Source organism: Zonotrichia leucophrys, chromosome 5 (genome assembly GCF_028769735.1).
Source record: "Zonotrichia leucophrys gambelii isolate GWCS_2022_RI chromosome 5, RI_Zleu_2.0, whole genome shotgun sequence".
Lineage (NCBI taxonomy): Eukaryota > Metazoa > Chordata > Aves > Passeriformes > Passerellidae > Zonotrichia > Zonotrichia leucophrys.
Window position 1 is genome coordinate 44,508,742 of NC_088175.1, and position 20,556 is coordinate 44,529,297.

A 20,556-nucleotide genomic window follows, 5' to 3' on the forward strand; every position below is an offset into this window, starting at 1 on the left:
CCTGAATAAGAACAGTTACTTCTGCCTGCTATTGTAAAAAAGTCAGAGAGGGAAAGAAAGAAGGCAAAAAAGAAAGAAAGAAAGACAGACAGACTATAAATTTGTGGCAGCTATATCAAATGATTCTAAGAAATCCTAACAAAACAACAACATTTTGTAGCCTTTGCAGGCACTCTTTGTGGTGGTTTCCTACTCATGCTATGGAGCAAGTGCAAGCTATACAGGCCAATATGGAAATGGAGTGGGAGATTAATATCTGCTTTGGGTGTGTAAAATATTTTACAACTGTAAGCTCAGGGGCTTGCATATGATGCCAAAGCTGCTTGACAGATGTGAAAGTCTCAAGCTGTTGTTTCCCAGGTGGCAGTGGAGGACAATAAGTACCATTTGAGGCAGCAGGTTCCTTCCCACTGGCTTTCTAAAATCGGTGTGTGGAGTGGTTGATCTCTTCTGGCCACAACGGGCAAGGGAGTTTTCCTTTGGCAGAAGAGTCTTTTACCTATGGAAATGAATTCAAAACCACCTCAATGACCTTTGAACCATGCTGAAAAATCTGCAAGGCCTAATAACACAGTTTAGGAGGGTTATGGTAGAGGTCTATTGTGGAGGTGCAGAGAATTGAACAGCTGTCAGCATGGAGCTCAGTGCATGCTGAAGGATCCTGGCAAGGCAGCACTTCCAGAGCAGGCACTTTCCTGGCCACACAGCTGCCTAAGCTTACTTTCAAAAATTATTTTCTATTTGTTTTGGACTTGTAGCAGCTTTTTGCACAGAACTCTTCTATTGCTTCAGTCACTTGTATCACACTAAGGCTTTGCAATGAATTGGTCTAGGTAGGAGGGTCCTTCAGTTTCAACTTCATGCATGCATTGTTCCTCTTGTGACAAAGGAAATCACTATCAAGCCTTTCTAAAATTTCAACTGCAACAGAATTTACACATTTTTCTTCTTCTGGAGGCCTATGTCACATGTATACTGTCTATACATTAGGCATTAGAGGGTAGGGAAATATCAGCTTCTTGAAAACTCATTTAAAACTAAGATACTTAATAGTGAATAAGAAATTGAATATTTTTCAGTACTTTGTATTGCTAAATGCAATTAATAAATGTACACAAAATCTACATTTACATTTTTGTTTCTCAGAGTTTGAGAAACATCTTTGTTTTTTTCAGAGTTTGTTTAGAGTGAATGACTTAAGCTATACAGTTTCTTTATTTCCATACAAAGCAATTTCAGATAGAGGTTTTCTTTTAAGCTGCTTTTGCAAATGAAATTCTGTGTAAGAATCATACTGGCTTCATAATGTAAGCAGTGGATAATGGGTTTGTCACCTTCCTGGCAGGAACCTGTTTTTGTCTTCCTTCTCCTTATGAAATCTGTCAGCCCTTTTTTCTTTTCTTCTTTACAAGATATCCATCTTATTCCTGGGAAGAAGCTGGAGTCATAATTTTGTGACTGTTTCTCCATTCCCTCACAGGTCCTGTTGCTCACACATTTTCTTCCTCTTTAAAAGTCCAGTGACTTCTTTATCACAGTCCTCTATTGTGAACAGAGGAAAGGAAGTTTCTGAATACTCTCTTTTGTGCTACTTCTCATATCATTGTGGCAGACTACAGACCTGAATAATTCTTGGTTTTCTTCTCTGATTTTCAGTTCTACTTTACAACATTAAATGGCTTTATTTATCCCAATTCCAACTCTAAACTTCTTTCAGATTAACATCCAATATTCTTGGACTTCTATCTTGATGTATTTATATTATCTCTTATATATCTATGATTCTGAGGTGCTCACAAAAGGAAATGTATTGTATGGCTCAAATATAGGAACTGACATTGCTGTTTATGACAGGGTAATATGTTCCTATGAGGTGGGATATTTTCAGATTGATTTGGAAAAGGACCCTGTACTCTTCACTTATGAGACCCATGCAATTTACCCATAAACAGACCATTAAGCATCATTAGTGCAAAGAATAAATGTACCGTAGTTTCATATTAATTAAGTGCTCTCTGTAGAGTAAACTTTGAAAGTTAAATGAAAATTCTTAAGCCATTTTCTCAGGTTAGCCATTTCTCTTGGGGACAAGTAAAGCTCATTTTTAATACAAATTCCACAACCATGGATTACATTTACCTAAATGACCTACGAGATATATGGGTATTTTGGAGAAATTATCAATAAATTCTTAAACTGCTTCTTCCACCAAACAGCATCTTCTAAATTCTGTTTGAGCATTTGTACCTACTTGGAGTGAAAAAATGAGAAAATATATAAACTGAGGTAAAATTATGTCTGATAAACTATGAATGTATTTATCACAGTGGGCAGATTTAGATGGAGAAGATCCAAGGATTCATACAGAATAAATCCCTGCTAGAAAAAAGGAAATATTCTATATCTTTTCTGCTCCCATTTCTGTTGCATCCTCCCCTGCTTGGAGCACAGCAAATCTACGTGTAACATTCTTTTGAGATTTGTTAGTAGAAAATATATCCAAGCTGCTATTTGAAAAAAACACATTGGTGATGCAGCCATTTTTTTTTTTTGGAGGGGTAAATATTGCTTTGTAAATATTGTCTACCTGATATTTACAGTCCGTCTTTCCCCCACGTTCAGGTACCCCAGAAAGCCTGGCAGAAAAAGAGCGGCAGCTCTCGACCATGATCACCCAGCTGATCAGCTTACGGGAGCAGCTCCTGGCTGCCCACGACGAGCAGAAAAAGCTGGCAGCCTCACAAATCGAAAAACAACGGCAGCAAATGGACCTTGCTCGCCAACAGCAAGAGCAGGTGAGGCTCCAAGAAGGAAACCTGTGAAAACGGTTCACGCGGAATGCTTGTCACAAACTCCACTCTGCCTGCTGTTGTTTCCTTTTGTGGTTTGTTTTTTCTAAATATCTGCAGAAGTTAGACGTTTTTCCAGAAAGAGGGAATATTATAGGACCCTGAAAAAAAAAAAAAGGAGGAGTGGATGAAAGATTTCACACTTCTCCTTGCACCGAGATGCAATTTTGGGAGTTATGAACAAGCCAGACTATGACCATTATTTAACACTTTCTCTTTCTGAAATGAAAATAATTAAGCAAAAGCCCTTAAGCATACTGAAACCTTCAAATACCTTGCACAAGTAAGGTTTGATTTGTTTGTTGAGGGTGTGAACAGTTTTTTTTCTTGTTTTGTCTTTTTTTTTTTTCTTGATTATCTGTTTGGTTTAAAGATGCATTTGTCCAATGAGCTGTCCTCTTCTCATTGAACAAAAGTGCAACAACAGTGATCCCATGCACTAGTCCCCTAGGCATTAGATCCGACAGATCCAAATTAATGTGTGGTTTTTAGGAATCTGACATTATTACTAGAATTATCTTTTCAGTTAAATATATTTTATAGGATATATACAGCAAGGTATGCTCTGTTGATTTAATGAGTTGTGACGTCTGGTATTTTATGTGCTTGGGTATTTGCCCACATGTAGGAATATGGACTCATCCCCTAATGGAAAATAACATAAAGGAACACTGTAAAAAATCAGAAGTTAGAATGTCATTTAGCCATCTAGAGATGACACAGTAATTAACTATTGACACTTGTGAATAAGCTAGCACAAATTAATCTTGACACATTTGCAGACGAGTGATATCTTACAGTGAACACTTTGTAATTATATTTCAAAATGAAAATTAAATGACACTTAAAACTAGGTTGTCATGCTCAATGAAGCGAGCATGTAGCTCAACCGATAGGCAAATAAAATTCAGAATTTGAGCCACATGGTGCTTGTGCACCCTACTTTACTGTGTCAAGCCTATACATCAAGACGATGCTATGGTAATTGCATTGCAGGGTCTTGGGTACATTTTCTATCACAGAACTGCTCCAGCGAAGAGGAACCTTGGAGATTAGATGCTCCATGGTATATTTCTTGTTTTCATCAGGAAATGCCTATTCAATTGGTGCTACATGGTGCATGCAGGTACAAAAAGCTGTTCACAAGCTGGCAGCACCCTGGCTGATCCGTTCCTTTGCACATGTAAACAAAAGCCTCCTCCTTGTCTTGGCTGTGGTTTACTGTGTTAGGCTGCAGCCAGGTCACCAGCAGCTCCAAACAATACTGCATGTAGGGTACTGTGTACCTGTGAAAGAATGATACAGCACTGAGAGAGAGTGGCCCACAATGCAGCTCCATGCTCTGTGTCCTTTCACTGTGAAGCTGCACACTGCAACCAACTTTTTCCTTTGCTGAGACCTTCAACAGGAGGGGCAATGTGGATAAAAACATGACAGGCCTTATCTTTAGTTACAAGCAGTGCACTTCAAAGACGGAGTCACACAACTGGTGTGTTGTTCACTAAAAGTGGCAACTCCAGCTCCCACAGAGGTTATAAATATTCCATATAGCGCTGTCCCCATTAGGGTTGTTTCACCAAGCACAGGCACACTGCTGGTCACTGTGCTGACAACAGCTACCTGAGCTTCTAGGACCTGCCCTGGGCTACCTGGGCACAGGAATGCCAGCTCTGATTCCCTTTTCCACTCACACACGAGGTCTGCTCATTCAGCCCTCACTCACTGTATTTTATTGACTTGCCTGGGAGGTTCATCCAGATCTGTTTGAACACCAGGATCCTGAAAGGGGTCTGAGCTCCATTACAAGCATTGCTGTAGTGATCTGTGAGAGCTGCTTGACTCCATCTTCTTGTGATCCTTTGCCTTCACCCAGCCCCAGAATCACCTAGACCTTAATTTGCCTCCCTGAGGCCATATGTAAGACTTAAAAATACATAGGAATTTTGTGTTGATTTCTCTTACAAAAGTGAATTTTAACTGAAGAAACTTACAGAGTTATTTCCATGTGACAGTGAGAGATTAAGGAAATGACAGCCTTGGTCTCCCTGTATGCACAATTACAAGCTGTTAATATGTGACTGCAAATTCCTTCTGAGTTAATCTGAACAGTTTTCACTAAAACTATGTGATTGTTTATTTCCAAACCAACCTTTATACATTCCTGTCATTTTTTTATCATAAAAACATTTTACTTAGCTTTCTCTGTTTATAACAGAATAAGTGTGCTCAGAAGATGTTAGGGAAGGAGACCAAGAGGTTTTTGCCAAAAGAGAAACAGTGGATTTGAGTGACCAAAATACCTTTGTCACCAGCTTCTTGCTGTTTTATGTGATTCCTCTGCTCTAGATAAATATTTATAGGAGGGGAAATTATACTTAAGAAATGAAGGTAGCAGAAGTGCTGAGGCTGGGATTTCCAGGAAACACAAATCTTATTCTCATTTCAGTCTGCTGCACTGTTGCCCTTCTAAAGCAGAAGTCCAGTTGTTCCCCCAGCTCCCTGTGGCTTCTCCTCGGTGGCTGCCTTCCACATCACCCGTGGCAGGGAGCAGCTCTGTGGTCTGAGGGCAGGATCCTATTTCCCTTCTGCTCCAGCATGCTGATTTTGTGGGAATCAGGGAGGTAGATGGAGCATCTGTAGCAAATTCTCACCAGTCTCTTGGCGTTCTCCACCCAGAACATTTGCTATTCTCCATCTGTGTTAGAGAAGGGATACAGTGAACCCTTATCCTCCAGATCCCCTACTGATTCTCCCAAATGAGGGTAAGAATATCAGCATATTTCATAGGGCTGTGTGGAGGATGAGTTGCTGAGCACCAGGTACTGCCTTTACACGGAATAAGGCTCTGCTTTGCTAAGTAGCTCCAAGGAAGATTTTTGAGATTTGCAGGAGAAGTAACGTGCTGCTCATTTTGGAGAAAGTCAGAGAAGCTTACCCTAGGAGCTCGTGCTGAATAGTGAAACATCCATAAACACCAGCTAAGGCTCCAGTTCAGCAAAGCAGGAAAATGTATGTTTAACCTTAAGCACCTGCATAATCCCATCCCCATTCAGAAAAGCACTTAATTTTAAGCATGTGTTTCATTCCCATTGTAGCTAACAGTAATGCATCACAGTTAAAGATCACCACAGGCTTAAATGCTTTGTAGAATAGTGATTATTCACATGCACACAAATAAACCTATGATTCTGTGCTTTTCAGAGCTAAGGTCTCACTGCTTAAAATACATATTTCTTACTTGCTAAGTAGATTTTTATGTTGCATTTAAATTTACCTCTAAAAGATGCTCCATTAAAAAAAATAATATGCTTAATAAGATATAATAAAGAATAACAAATATTATGTTTTTCGGTCAATAGTATTGAAATTTCAATATTGCTGTTTTAATTTAATGGAAATTTTATTTCTAATAGATTGCAAGACAACAGCAGCAACTTCTGCAACAGCAGCACAAAATCAATCTACTGCAGCAGCAAATTCAGGTCAGTGTGTTTTATTGCTCTCTTCTGATTATACTTAAGTTCCATTTATGGAGAGGGAAGGGTCTAAAATAAAGCAGCCACTCGCTTTGCTAACAAGCCTGAGTAAAGATGGTTTTTATGGGAGTTCCTTGTGTCCCTGAAAATTATTGTCAGACATCTTTTTTGGTGCAAAGAACTTTAATAGGCAAAGTTTTCTTCTGAAAGTTATGAACTATTTTTAAATCTCACCATCTTGCCATAATTCTGAAATCTGCAATCAGTTTGACTTGCATTGTGTGAAGTAAAAACAGAGTCTCACTCACTGCTGGAGGAATTCTGTGTTCTACAAAGGCAAAATTGAGACATTGAGGCAGTACTGAGTCCCTGGCACCAGTCTGCTCATGCACAAAAACCCACAGGTATATGTGTTCCAGGTGCCTTTGGAGTAATTATACCCTTGTGGATCTGGAAGTATTCTGGAGATATTTAATTATCTGTACTTGTGCTCAGAACATGTTTTAATTTTGTGCAAGTATACGTGGGCAGGGAGTGACATGGATGCAGAGGCATTGTTGGCATGTGACTGTGTTACCTTCTCTGCTTCCCACTTTGAAAGCATTTCCCTGGGCCTGTTCAGTGATTGAAATATTTCAATTTGGTCTGACAGATGATTGTGCTGCCAATCATTTCTTATAAGCTTGGGCTATCCATTTCTTTTCCTTAATTAGCAGATTGCTATGTTACTAGATGCCAAAACTGAAGTTTTTCTTTCCCTCATCCCAAAGGAATGCTTGTAAATGCTTTTGAAAATGTTGTAATGCAGTCTCAGTTACACTTCTAAGGGCTTTATTTAACAAATATAGATGTGTTAATACCTTGTATGAGAGACACAATTGAATTGTAAAGCACTATTATTATTGTTGCCTATTAGGAGACTGTGTGTTCATATTAGATGTTCATCAAGGATGAAAGAGATAGTGTAAGGAAAAAAGAGCAGTGTAAGGAACTAGAAAGAATACTGTAAGGAAAAAAATACACCATCTTCTCTAAGAGTTATTTGCAAGTCTGGCTTCAGAAAGCAAAGAATAATATAAAAAAAAGTCAGCATAAAAGTTAAGACTGAAACCTAGCTAAGTCTACAATACAGAAGTGTTATCTGTATGAGAAATTTCTACAGATATTTTAAAATTCCTTCAAAAATTTGGAAACAGAAAGAGGAATTATGGCTAGGTTTTTTTTGTTTCTCTTTGGAGAATTGTAGGTGTTTGGCTGGGATACCTGCTCTGTAGTAAAAAGCTCAAAGGTACTTTAAGTTTCACTTCGGTCAATACTTTCCAGCAGCTTTACCCTTCCCCTATCTCCAGGGAAATGTGGTCTTAGAATTCATTTCTAGAAGAGATTGAAGGCTCATTTTCTCATTCACTACCATCTTTCCTCTTACACAGTGCTGAACCCTCCACAAATTTTCTTTCCCAGATATGTATGCAAAGAAGTGTTCCAAATTCTTGCCAATATATTATACTCATGCCACAGCTCCTCAGTGGTTTGGCCTCTTTATTGATTTATGATTTCTACATTTACCTGAGTCTAATCAGTGTGTTTGAGTCAGTAAGGATTGTTTCTTCTCCCATTTGGTCAGGCAGATTGGTAGTGGGCATCCTATGGCCCAAGGAGTGCTGTAGGCTCCAGTAAGAAGAACTAAGCACACTGGGCAGGCACCAAGTCAAATGTCCAATGGTCTTCTGGGGAGATTACTAAAAGAAAGTTCCCTGGGAGACTGTCTCCAGCTCACATAGTCCATTTGCTTGTGAGCCAAGTGGTCTTGCTTTGTTTCTTTGTTCTCTCTTAATTCTGTGGCAGGTTTGGCAGCCAGAAGTTGCTTGAGGGAGAAGTTACTAAGTTGTGTCTCAGTTTGTAGTAGGTTTGCTGCTGTAGAATTGGTTATGAGTGTTAGAGATGTGTAGTTCCTTAAGAGCTAGAGCTGGGATGGAGGCAAAATGGGAAACAGGTGACAGAAATAGTGCTGTGCTAGTTCTCCCAGATCCTCTCCCACCATCTTCCCAAGAAACCCCAATACTGGTACTGAAGTCATGCTGGTCTGAGTGGAGTTCATCGTATCAAAACCAGGTAACTGCAGTACAGAGTCTGTCTAATTAATTTTCCAGATTGCTCTTGTAGTGAGCAGTGAGAAGCTAAGTGTTTCAGGGTACACTTTGTCTTGTCCTAAAGTAGATATTTAAAATATATCAGATAAATTGTTCCCTAAAATGGCTGTTTCTCTCCATTAGCTAAGGAGGATGTATGTGTCAATACCTTTAGTGTAGAGATCTGATGTGAGATGAGGTGAATCCTGCTCTCTATGTCTTGAAGGGGAAACAAAATTTCTATGGAATGTTTACATTCTCCGTTTAGTTTTTGAGCCTGGTAGAATTTGCAGCACTGTCCCCGATAACTTGATTTTGTTTAGAAGGTTTGTTCAAAGACACTCTTGAGCAACAATTTTCAGGAAACAGTGATTACCTACAGAGAATGGTGTGGGCTCTTATCTGTACTTCGTATGCGTGAGAAAACAGTGGTACCCTTGCCTGCCACTCCCCTTCTGAGGAGATTACAAAATGTGAGCAGCACAGGTGCCAGTTCCATCTGGGCAGGGGCCCATTCATGGCACAGCCACTCAGGCAAGTACAGTGTGTTCTCCAGGATGCAGGGGGAGAGGGGCACTGCTGATGCAATGTTTTCATCATGAGACACACAGTGTGTCAACTGTCCTCTCCCGAGGTGCAGTGTCAATTCTCAAACAAGAGATTCTGTGAGTAATGCACCCAGTTGAACCATTTGAGCAATCAGAAATTGCTCTAGAAGGGGCTTATAATATGTCAGCCACATACAAAATTTAAAATAATTTACATTAAATAACATCACGCTTCCCCTGGACAACTACTGGGTAAATATACTGAGAATTTGCATTACCTAGCACTTATTATTCATATTATCTGTTTATGTATTCATTTTGACCTTGCTTCATTTAATCGGTGAATGGGTGGTTTCTTTCTTTGGGTTTTTTTGTTTTATTTTGTTTTGTTTTGAGACCATTTTCTGGAGCACCTTACTGCAGACTTGTTATACATCCAAAAATTTGTCAATAATCTATGGGCAAAGAGCACTTTATTTAGGCTTGGTGTATGCAAAAATAATAGGTATTTCAAGAGTACAGAGGTCATTAGATGTTCTGCATAATCGTCTCATATTTTCTACGTGAAGCTAATGTTTCTATCTGGGTCTGTGTGTTGGGGAATGCAGTTTTGTTGGCTAAAAGCAGGGGGAATCCGGACTTCTCCTCAGTCCTGTCTCTGATTATCAGAAATTTGGCAAATCATATCCTTTCCCTCAATTTAAATGTAATGTTTTGAGAATCTTAAATGAAAATTTTCAAATAAATGCAGTGTATTATTACTTTTCAGCTCAAATGTTCATAATGTTCATAAACACTCTTCTATAGAGGAGTCCACAGAGATGGGAGGAAATCTAGTATGCCAAATTAAGTTCTTTATTCTGCAGAGCTGTGCAGAGAAATCATTGATTTCAGTGCAAATTAAAGTTGAGAAGATAATGTGGGGCAAATAAGAGCTCACAGATCAGTCTAAAGGTTGATTAAGATTTTTGTTAAATATATGTTTCTTCATTTGATTGTTTAATAAAAAATATTAATTCTGAAGTAGAGAGAACATAATTGGGCTAATTCAAGGACATCTCTTAGGCTGCGCTACGAAAGGGAAAATCTCTAGGAATAAGTGAAAAAGCTGGTTAAAGGAGGAATTTGGTAGTACATAACGAAGATTAGATTGGAAAAAGGGAAGACATGGATTTCTTAAATGTTTCCAAACCAAGAGTCCTGAAATCCCTGCGAGTTCTGTGCCTCACTGTGAGAATTCAGTCCTTTCAGAATGAGACCTGGGGACTTTTTCTGAGTCCTTCCTTGCCTATCTGAGGAAAAGAGTGGATCCCACTGAAGCTTGGAGCCTGCTGCTCCAGGATCCCCTCTGAGAATGGGGGTGTAGGGAATTTAAACGATCAAAGTTTTTAGGGCTTTCCTCCTTTTGGGTAGGTTTCATTGGAGCAACTCCTAAATCTGAAGTCTGTAAAAGGGACAGTGATGGTTGAGCTTTTCTGCAGAAATCTATGAGGATAACTGTGAAAGAGGAGTCGAGCCGCTTTTGTCCATTTCCCTTCACCTTTATTTCTCTTTACTGTGCTTAATGCCATTGCAGAGCATTTTGTTTTCTGTTTGAATCAGTATTATTTCCATTGCATAGAGAAACTGGTTTCCTCTGCTCTCATAAGTCTTCTGTTTTAATTCAGCCACTAGAAATTACTCCTAATAGTAATTTTTTAAAGTTTTAATCTATACATTCATGCTGTTCTATTTTCCTATAAATGTTCTTACATTTTCTGTTTCCCTCAAATACAGTGAACGTGATTACTGTGATAGTAAACAGATAAAAGAATTGTAACATAAAATGACAACTATTAAAACTGTCTTTGAATAAGAATCATTTGAATCATAAGTAAAACTTAAGAGACTGAACCAATGAGTCTCTCTTCTTATCCATGATTAACTACTGACAATTGAGGTACCTGGTGAGCTGAATAAGGACTATCTCTTTATGTGAAGTACATGTCTAAAGATCAGGAATAATTACATTCCACATTAGCCTTCACAGCCTCCCTGACCTGGTTAATTAATTTTTTGCTAGGATAATAATAGTAGAAATAGATTTAAAGATACGCTTCATCATTAAGTATGTAACTGACCTCCAATTTTAAGAGCTGAACCTTTCATTTATTGCCTTTTGGAGACAGGTTAAAGCTCCTTGCAGAGAGCTTGCTGAAAATGCACAAGCTGGAATCCAGTCATTGTCAGCTCAGTTATGCTCTCTGAGGGTGTTTTTCTTTGTAAACTCTATTTAGTGTTGACAAGCAAAAGCAGTGGCAGTTGTACTGTTCCAGCACTAGGGAATAGTCTCCTCTACCTTTTTTTCCTTTTTTTTCCTCTTTTTTTTTTTTTTTTTTTTTTTTGTTATTGATCATGAAACTGATCCCCTTCCAGCAAGCTCTGCACAGGACCAAATAAAGCCATTGAAAGCAATTTGATACTTCTATTGGCAGGGTACACAGATCAGATACTCCCTTGAAAGAGAGAGAGAGAGAGAGTTATAAACAAAGCTTAGAAGTCTAGGAATAGCCCCCAGCTTCAGCAAACCCTTAAAATATTTTGTAATTGTATCTTCAATCATGAATTAGCTAGGAAAACCAGACCTTTTTTGCCTTTATATTTCACTGCTCTATGCTGTTTTTAATTGCCCACAGGCACACTGTTGTGATCTTCTTTGGAAGTTTAAAACCAGGATAAAAATGCAAATCTAATTATTTCTTTTATCTAATCTAATTAACTTTTACAAGCAATGATAGATGCACTGCAGCCTCCATCAAACATTTTAATAATGATGTTTCTGGATTAAAGAATAGGTAAAAGTACTGTAATTTATAAGCAGTCAAGATTATGGCAGTAGAAAATGTAAAATATTGTGGTGGCTTAATAAACTATAGCTGCAGTTTATTAATTTACAGTAGAAAGGATGCATTTCCCTTAAAACCCAGTTTGCTTGTGAATTGATTCCCAGCCGTCACTGGTATATATTTTTGCTGTTTTTTAAGCAGCTCAGTATTAAAAATAATATATATCCAAGTCCCTTCTGCAATGCAGTTGTGTGCAGTTGGAAGAGAGAAATGCTCTTGTGTGCCTGTAGCTTGCAGCTGGCTGCTAAATCACTGATTCCACTTCAGGGGCTCTGCCCTAGGTGTGGCACCACGGTTCCTGTCCAGCTCCCGACTTGCCTGGTGAACACTGAAACTGATCCAATGGAGAAAAGACATCAAAGTCAAATGTTTCATATTTTATTTATTATTACATACTGGCTTATTAATGAGTTCTAAAGTCCTTATGTGATAATTTCTCAAGTAAAAGATCTGTTAACGGCCAGCTTTTCCCAGTAAAAGGCATCTTCGTGGCTGGCTGGCATGGAATTTTCTCTGTCAGCTGTGAGGAAAGAGAAGTGATGTAGGATCCTTGCCTTCTCTGAGCAGCACGTGCTATAATAAATATTCTGGTGATGCTCTCTATCCTCTATTCAACCTCTTCCATACTACAAATGCTTTGGCATAACAGCATGGTGGTGGTAGAAAAGACACAGTGTGTAAAAGGTTCATAGTTCTCTGCTACTTGTAAGCTTCTGATCTTACCCCTTAGTCCCCCATTTGCAAGGATACTGCTAGCTGCTCTGCCCCTGAGGCCCTCAGTCCCTGGAAACAAGTTTTATCCTGGCAGAGCAGAATATAGCTCTGGATTTGACTCTTAAAACTGTATGCAGTCATGAGGGGGGTGGGGAGACTGTATTTTTAAAAAAATTTTGCTGTGACCTTTTAAGAGTTAAATTAGCTGTCTTGCAGTTTTGTAATTCATTATATGACTCTTTTTTTCCTTATTTCGCCTACCCGAGTCTAAACAAATTGTATTTAATGCAAAAATTAAGCCTTGTGTATCTCTTTCATATGACTTCTCTAATTATAGAGCAGTAAATGGTAGAATAGCATATGTTAGCAACATGAGCAGCAGTCTATGAAATGAGCTACAAGTTAATAAAATGATCTTGTGGTGGTGTTGGCCAAATGTTAGCACACATGTTTCGAAAAGTGGTATTTCAACAGACTTGAAGAATAGGACTTTGGCACACGGGTGCCGAACATGATCTGATGTGTGGAAATTAGTTAAACCAAAGTAAATGTCATTGTTTCTTGGGCTCATGTTGGTGCAGAAAATGATAGTAGCTGTCCTCCCACTTTCCCTCTCCCACGTGTGTTTTAAAATTGGAAATGAAGACATAGGCATCCCCTAGTTCAAGTCCCGCTGCTTCGTTTGCTTGGGGCGTGCTGTGCTGCATCCTCACCAGTGGCTTAAGGACTTGTTCACAGCTGTGCCTCTGCCAAAGCCAGGGGCTAAAATCTCACTGTTTCTATTCAGCCCAGACTCTTCTTCTACTGGCTTCACTCATAGGAGAGCCCATGATTTGAGCCCTTCTAATTTAGAGGCAGATTATAACCAGCTCCTGAATAACAGCAGAGGATCAAGCAAATATTTGCTGCCCACCTGTGGTGCTGCCTGGGGGTCACTGTTGGCTGGTGCTCTGCCTGTTCCAGCCTAGTGTGGAGCAAGAGCCATGGCTGAGCCAGGCACCCTGGTCCAGCTCCCAAGGAGTTTGGCAGAGGTGATGCCCCTCTGAACCACTCTGGTGCTGTTCTGTCAGTCTGATGATGTTCTTTCAACATTGCAATATTTGGGATAATGCAATAGTAATGTGCTATTTGCTCCAGCACAGAAATCCAGTTTCATTCCTAAGTGGCATGTGCACAAAGTATAATGGATAACTGGGAGGGGAAATGGTGCCAACTGGCAGCCTATCCAACAGGACTGATCCTGTGAAGCCTTATTTGCTTGAGTAATACCCGCTCAGGCAGTGTTTGATGGCTTGTGTACTGTTACTCACATAACTGGGCTTTGCACAAGTGAGCACCTCTTGCAGGGAAGGACTTAGGATATTAGTATTGTGGTTGGAATATCAAAGGTACAAATGTGGCAGGGATTTTAGGGAATGTAATTTGTTTCATTAGACAAACAGATGTAGCTGGAAAAAACAGGCAACCATTTGGGCACGCCAGCTCTTTTTCATGTCTTACATCAGTGTTACATGGAAACATATCCCAGGACTGACAGGAACTGCTTGAGATATTGGCCTTTCATTTCTAATTAGTTACTTTTCCTGTGATGATTTTTATGATTGACAACCACGTGATGGCCAAGAGGGAAAACAATCAAGTTTTGCATTGCTTTTTTCTATTTCCTTTTTTTTTTTTTTTTTTTTTTTTTTTTAATCCTGCCACCTCCACTCTTTGATGCACTAATCAGGAGATACTGGAAAAAGAAAAATGTTAATAAATGCTAGTATTGAAATGACTTGATTTATGGAGATATTCAGATATACAGGCAAGGCTGGAATGTGGTGGTATCAGAGGTCAAAATTTCTGTCTGCAAAAGCAGGTACTTGGAGGAAAATGATGAAGTACAGCTCCACATTAGAAAGGCCAAAAGCATATAGCAAATAAATTGTAAAGTACTTCTTGAAATTTCACAGTAAAAACTTAAATTTATCTGATGAACTAAATCCTGGCCTAGAAATCAAAGCATTTTTTAGTTGTAATTGTGGGAATATTCCAGAATGTAAGCGTAATACTGAATCAATTTGAGCATAAAAACTTATTTTTAATATACTTAATATCATGACAGCAAGGAAGAAGTAAGTGCATTGCTCTCTGAATGCATTCAGGAATTATGAATTCACATAAAGAAAGCTGTAGTATGCGCAATCCAGCAAATGAGCAAACTAGATGCTGTTTAGCATTTGGTATACGCTTGATGGCATGTAAGTAAAAGTAAAGTGAATGAATATTTCTAATATTCACTGTTTTATGCAACCAGCTAATCCGGACACTCACAAAAATGTCAAAGCATAGTTCTCAAGGAAGACAAATGGCCTTGCCTGGGATTTACCTATCTAATCTTAGTTGTTAAAGTAAGGAAAAATTGGTTTATGACTGCAGTTTATATGCTATTTCCCTTTGTCTGTAACATTAGAAACCCCTCTCCCCAAATAATTAGATAATATAGTGGCTTGTGTACTATGCAAGGCTTTTGCTTCCTTGAAAGAATTAGTCTTTAATATAAATCTTGTATATATCATCTTCAGCAAGTTGGGCATTTGCACAGCTTGGGTAAATTATGTCTATATTGAGAATCTAGAAGTTACACAGTGTGCATTCCATACTTGAGGGATGGGAAATAAAAATTGATATACTGTGCGGCACATGATATAACACAGTGAAATATCTCTTAAATTCCAAAGGGATGCACTGACATCACCACGGTTAATTCACATGCAGTAACTCCCACCAAATGTTATTAACTTTAAATTGAAATTTGTAATCATTCAGTAAAAAGAAAATAAATGATGTAAACAGTATACAATGGTGCATTATGAAATGCTGAATTAATCTTATTCACCCACCCGAAATGACAGTGTAAGAAACTATTAAAGTTGTAACACCAAATAATAAAAGCGAAGAACTTCACAATTGATGGTGAAGTGTGAAATCCATCTTGAGACACACCACTGTCACATAGTATGGAAGGGCACTTCTGAGTTAGGGAACTTTATTTTCAAGTAATGTATTAGGCATTTTTAGTCTGTAAATGAGAGATTAACCAGTTGGGGAAATATATGTTTAGCTGGAAATCTAGATCAGGTAGACAAATGAGTTGCATGGCTACTTGCTACAGGTAACAAAATAGGGCAATATGTACCTAATAGCCTAAGCATAGGCTGAGGTTCTGTACTTGACAAAGCAATGTATATAATATAATATATAGAGATAAACCCTACTCAGAGGTGGGGGTATGGCACTTGTTTTTGCTCTGACAAGGAGTGATTGGTATGACGAACGCTACTATCACATTTCTAGCTTTGCCTTTTCCATCTCATTGAATTTTATTGGTAATATATTTTCAGGATACTCATCTCCTCTGTAACTGCATATCTGAGTGTCTCATAAGCTGAAGTGTATTATCCTCACAACACTCTTTTGAGGCAGAATAAAAAGCATATAGATATTTGGGGGCATCTAATTTTAGATATCTAATTTGGGTGACTGAATTAGGACTTTTGGCTCCATATATAAAGCGGTCCAGGTGCTGTGAATTACCTTCTGTTGATTAGACAACGAGGTTCCTAATTTAAGCACCTTAGTTAAATTTCCAAAGAGGCTCGATCCAGTTCTTATATGAAATTTGACAGACTTGAAATCTGTGGTTTCAGAATTCATAGGGTGGTTCTCTACCATCTTGATCATATTCTTTATCATGACTTTCTGTCAACTTATCACTTTGCCTTAATTTACTCTGTTGGAGCTTTTAGCCAGAGTGAATCCACTTCACCCAGACAGAGTAATATTTGTTTGTTCCTCTCACCCACAACTGAAAACCATTTTGGGCAGCTTGAGTCTCCCATGTGGCTGAGCTGCTGACCAGAAGCACAGCCATTGTCACACACAAACAGGCAAGTGGGGAGGCTCCTCTCACTGAAGTCTGCAGTTTCCCAAATCCATGTGTTTTCCTTGCAGATGTGGAGCAAATTCCGTGGCCGTGAAACATCCTTTGAACAGTGGCTTTATTGTGGAGAGAAAATAAGTTTTTATTCGAAGAATGCCTACACTTCTTGGCGGTCCCTCACACAGTTTGTAGGGCATTCAAGACTTACTTGAAACAGACTTAAATAATGTTTTTTATTTAATCAAAATGTCTGTTTCTAAATAGGGATCTTACATGCCACATTTTAGGCCAGAGTATATTTTTACAGCCAAGTTATAAACCTCTGAAAAAGGGGGCTTATAATGGAAAGGTTGACACAACGTTAATTTTAGTGTTGTAAATGCAATGGTATAATTTTGGAAAAAAGCCTTTATAGCTCTGCTAAGATATTAATTGCAGGAAATTACAGCATATCCTATTAAAGTATTATGTCAGTGGCATACATAGCATATAACACCTTTGCATATTCTCCCTTGTTTTCACGGCAACATTTTGCATTTTGATCTGTAGAGAGTAGGTGGATAAAGTGGCTCAGAGTTTCTGATCACTTCGGCTCAAGGGGAAAAATCCACCCTGGGGTAATGCTTGGTTATGGCCAACTCTAGAAACTGATTTTCTGTTACCAAGTATATCTGATATGGGCATTGAGCAATGAATCAAATTCTGCTCAAACAAAGTCTTTGTTTTGTGGCTTGTGAACCAAAGCTTTTAATTTGAACCCAATTCAAATCAGATTTTGCTAGGTTCTTTCCAGAATGAAGACTACCTTTGTGGCACACTTATTTTTTTGCTGATAATTTTTGGCTTGCTTTTCATTTACTTACACTTTCAGAATCATTCCTAACTGTTACTGTGGCTGCATAGTAGACACAGTCACTTCCCTTTCTGGTGCCTGTTCAGTCAATTATTCAGAAATGTTTGTGTGGTGGAGGCAAAGGTGTAGATCCCTATTGAACTGAACAATGCAAATATGTACATTGCATTGTACATTGCATTTTACAGCATTTACTAAGAAATGGGCTATTGATTGCATTTCTGTCACTTTCAGGATTACAGGGGCGTGAAATAATAGTATCATGTTTTCTTTGCAGAGATTTGTTTTTATAAAGTTATTATTTGTTAATATCTCGATTTTAATATACACTGAATTGTAGCCTTTAATAACAGTCTAAGGATGGATGGTTTTTAACTGTGATTGGTATTTTGAACAAAAACCACATCAGTTTTTTTCTGTCAGATCCTTCAGGACAAGCGGGCCACATCTTCATATTTGTGAAGCACCTCATGTTGAGGGCATAATCCTGCCTGGTGCTTTTCATTGCTACTGTGGCACGAATTTGCAGTGAGGAATATCAATAACAACATGCACAGGGGTTTGTTTAATATATAAATGGGATCTGGAGTCTTGATATTTTATGTCTTCTCCTTTGACAACAGAGGAACATGCACGATTCTTTACACAAAAAAATAAATGTCCCAACTTGTACAGCGGATGAGTTTTTAACAAGATGGGAGAAAAGGCTTTCTCAAAGACCCCACTGATATGCAAGTTCATTGGACTGTTGATGTTTTCCATTAATTGCAGGGCTTTAGCATATAACCATCAACTATATCTGGTTTTACTTATCAAATCCAGAACTGCTTTTTCTCTGCCTGCTGAGCAGGGAAAACTCCATGCTGTACCAGTTTCTTTTTACTTGGGTCTCCAAGTATCATCAGGATTAAAGCTGTCAGAACAGTCAGCCTTCTTTATTTTGTGGTTTTCAATACAAAGCATAATATTGTTGCTTGAGAAATGGCAGGCTTTCAATGTGTTAGCTAAAAATTGCAGAGTGGACAAAATTTAAAAAAAAAAGGCCCCTGTTAATAGCAGGCATTGAAATATTTCTTTCACCATTTCAGGGAAAGAAGATACAACTCTGCACTTTAATTTGTTTTTATTCTACACCAGTAATTTTTCTGTATTGGCTTAATCCTATGCTCAAGTATAAGGAAAAACTCACGCTCAACTTAGTGAGAGTTTTGCTTCATTGAATGCAGAGCAGGGTGCCATTTCCTCAGCTGGTGTTGTTCATGTTCTTTCCATTTATGTCAGTCTTAATACTAGAAGTAAAGAATTAGGCCCTCTTTTTAAATACAAAAGGAGCTCACGTGGAAATGACAGCATTTCATTTTACCTTTTTTTTTGTAACTGTAAAATATTCCTCTGCTCTGTGTGTGAATTTATATTTGGGGATAAGTGTGTCCATCCACCACAGAGAGCTCAGAGGCAGGTGATATATTGTGCATGAAAATTTTTGTCTTGCATGTATTTACTTCAGTTATCACTTTGTGCAATTAAGTTTGGGTTTTTTTAATCTTGAGAGTCCTTTTTCTTTTGATTTATCCAGGACAACATAGATGTGTCTTTGTGATAGTGCTTTGTAAAGAACAAAACTAAAATGCTGTCTTTATTACTTTCCTTTTGGTTTGTTTTAATTAAGAAAAGAGTCTCTTCCTATGCAAGGCTACAAATCTGTTATTTTATTTACCCTGTCATTTTGCTATCTGTTGAAATATACAGGCATTTTAAACATAACTTTAGGAGGAACAGAATCTACTAGTAATTTATACAATAGACACTGATGATTATTGGCCATTAAAGAGTCATAAAACATTTCCTGTGTGAAATAGATGCCGCATCAAATATCTTTATTTCTGACAGTAAATGTTTCAGGTTTACTTCACAGACATTAATGCTATTGCATAAAGGTAAAAACCTGGCTAAACTCTGGCAAAGAGAGGTCACTTCTTAATAAATGTGAGGAGTTGCAAGAAAAAGAAAAAAAAAACAACTTTGAAGGAAGTCTCAGGCTCATGCGTATATTAACCAGAGCAGATGAAATGATTTATTGGGTTTTATACACAATCTGTAAAGGGTAAGCATTGCTAACAGAATGAGTGGCAGCCTCAGGGAGCTGAGTAGCCCCCAGGGACCAGCCTTTGTTCCTCTGGACTTGACAGACATGTGTCCCTGTTAAATGAGGGCTTAATTTCTCTCATATGTGCACAATTTCCAAGCTCAACAAAGGCAGCCAGGACCGGAGCTATTTAAAAGAGCCAGCTCAGGAGGAAGCATTCCTGGAGAAAGGGGATGCTAAGGGGCTAATTACTCACCATCGTTTCAGCAACTGATTTTTTTTCTTTTTTTTTTTCCCCTAAACAAGGTCTATTAACATGGAACTGCCACTCACATTTTACATAAACATACATTAAAAGTCCAAAGGTGTTATTTCTCTTTACAAAATTGCCCCTTTAAAGGTCCTGGTTGCTAAAAAAAAAGTGGACTAATTTCATTTTGAATCTGCAATGAAAATCACTATCTCTTTAAGCTCTTAGATTGATTTCTTTCAAAATGTCCAATGTCTTGCTCTTCTTTCTCAGCCTCTCCTTTTCTCACAATGGTAGTAGGAATTGTCATTAGTGCTTATTGCTTTATGTTAGTATGATAATTAATATTGTCCAGATAAAGGTTCAGTATATGTAAAGCATATAAATATTTACTTAATTACATGTATAGTATGGTATGTTTTTTATAAACCTTTCATATGTCTGAATATGTGTTTAAATATGTAGGAAGACCTCTATGGTGCCTTTTGTGTAGTCTAGTGGTGCTACAAGTAGCTGTTTTACACCCTTTTCTAATGTGGGGCTCAGGTGCCTCCTGTGTTACTGGCAGTTGGCATTCTCTGTGGAGAATAGGTCCATAGTTTGACAGATTGATGTAATTTATTATTTTTTTTAATGTAGAAAACACAATTATTTTCTTTGGATAGTGTTAGTGAACTCTGTTGTTACCTTGAGAGAAAGATGAGCCATTCCAGAGCAACAGTTTGAAAATGTTGTGGTCACCACTGGCAAAGCACTTTGTTGAGAAATACTACGTGGTTTCAGGCTTATTTCCTACTCTGAAACAAACAGGAAACTCCCTTGTGAAACAGGCAGCCCTTTT

At 38.2% G+C, this 20,556-nt stretch overlaps 2 protein-coding genes across 7 annotated transcripts in view; one reads left to right on the top strand and one right to left on the bottom strand.

Annotated features, from left to right (window-relative positions):
• SOX6 (SRY-box transcription factor 6) overlaps positions 1 to 20,556 on the top strand; it is a 364,152-nt gene that overhangs the window by 216,594 nt on the left and 127,002 nt on the right. For all 6 annotated transcript variants that reach the window (XM_064714999.1, XM_064715000.1, XM_064714996.1 and 3 more), the window contains 2 exons: positions 2,623 to 2,795; positions 6,263 to 6,331. In XM_064714999.1, coding sequence (XP_064571069.1) covers positions 2,623 to 2,795; positions 6,263 to 6,331 — 242 coding nt within the window. The remainder of the gene's footprint in view (positions 1 to 2,622; positions 2,796 to 6,262; positions 6,332 to 20,556) is intronic.
• Positions 12,043 to 20,556, bottom strand: part of LOC135449139 (uncharacterized) — a 28,899-nt gene continuing 20,385 nt past the window's right edge. The window contains exon 3 of the mRNA XM_064715736.1: positions 12,043 to 12,221. Coding sequence (XP_064571806.1) covers positions 12,151 to 12,221 — 71 coding nt within the window. The 3' untranslated portion in view covers positions 12,043 to 12,150. The remainder of the gene's footprint in view (positions 12,222 to 20,556) is intronic.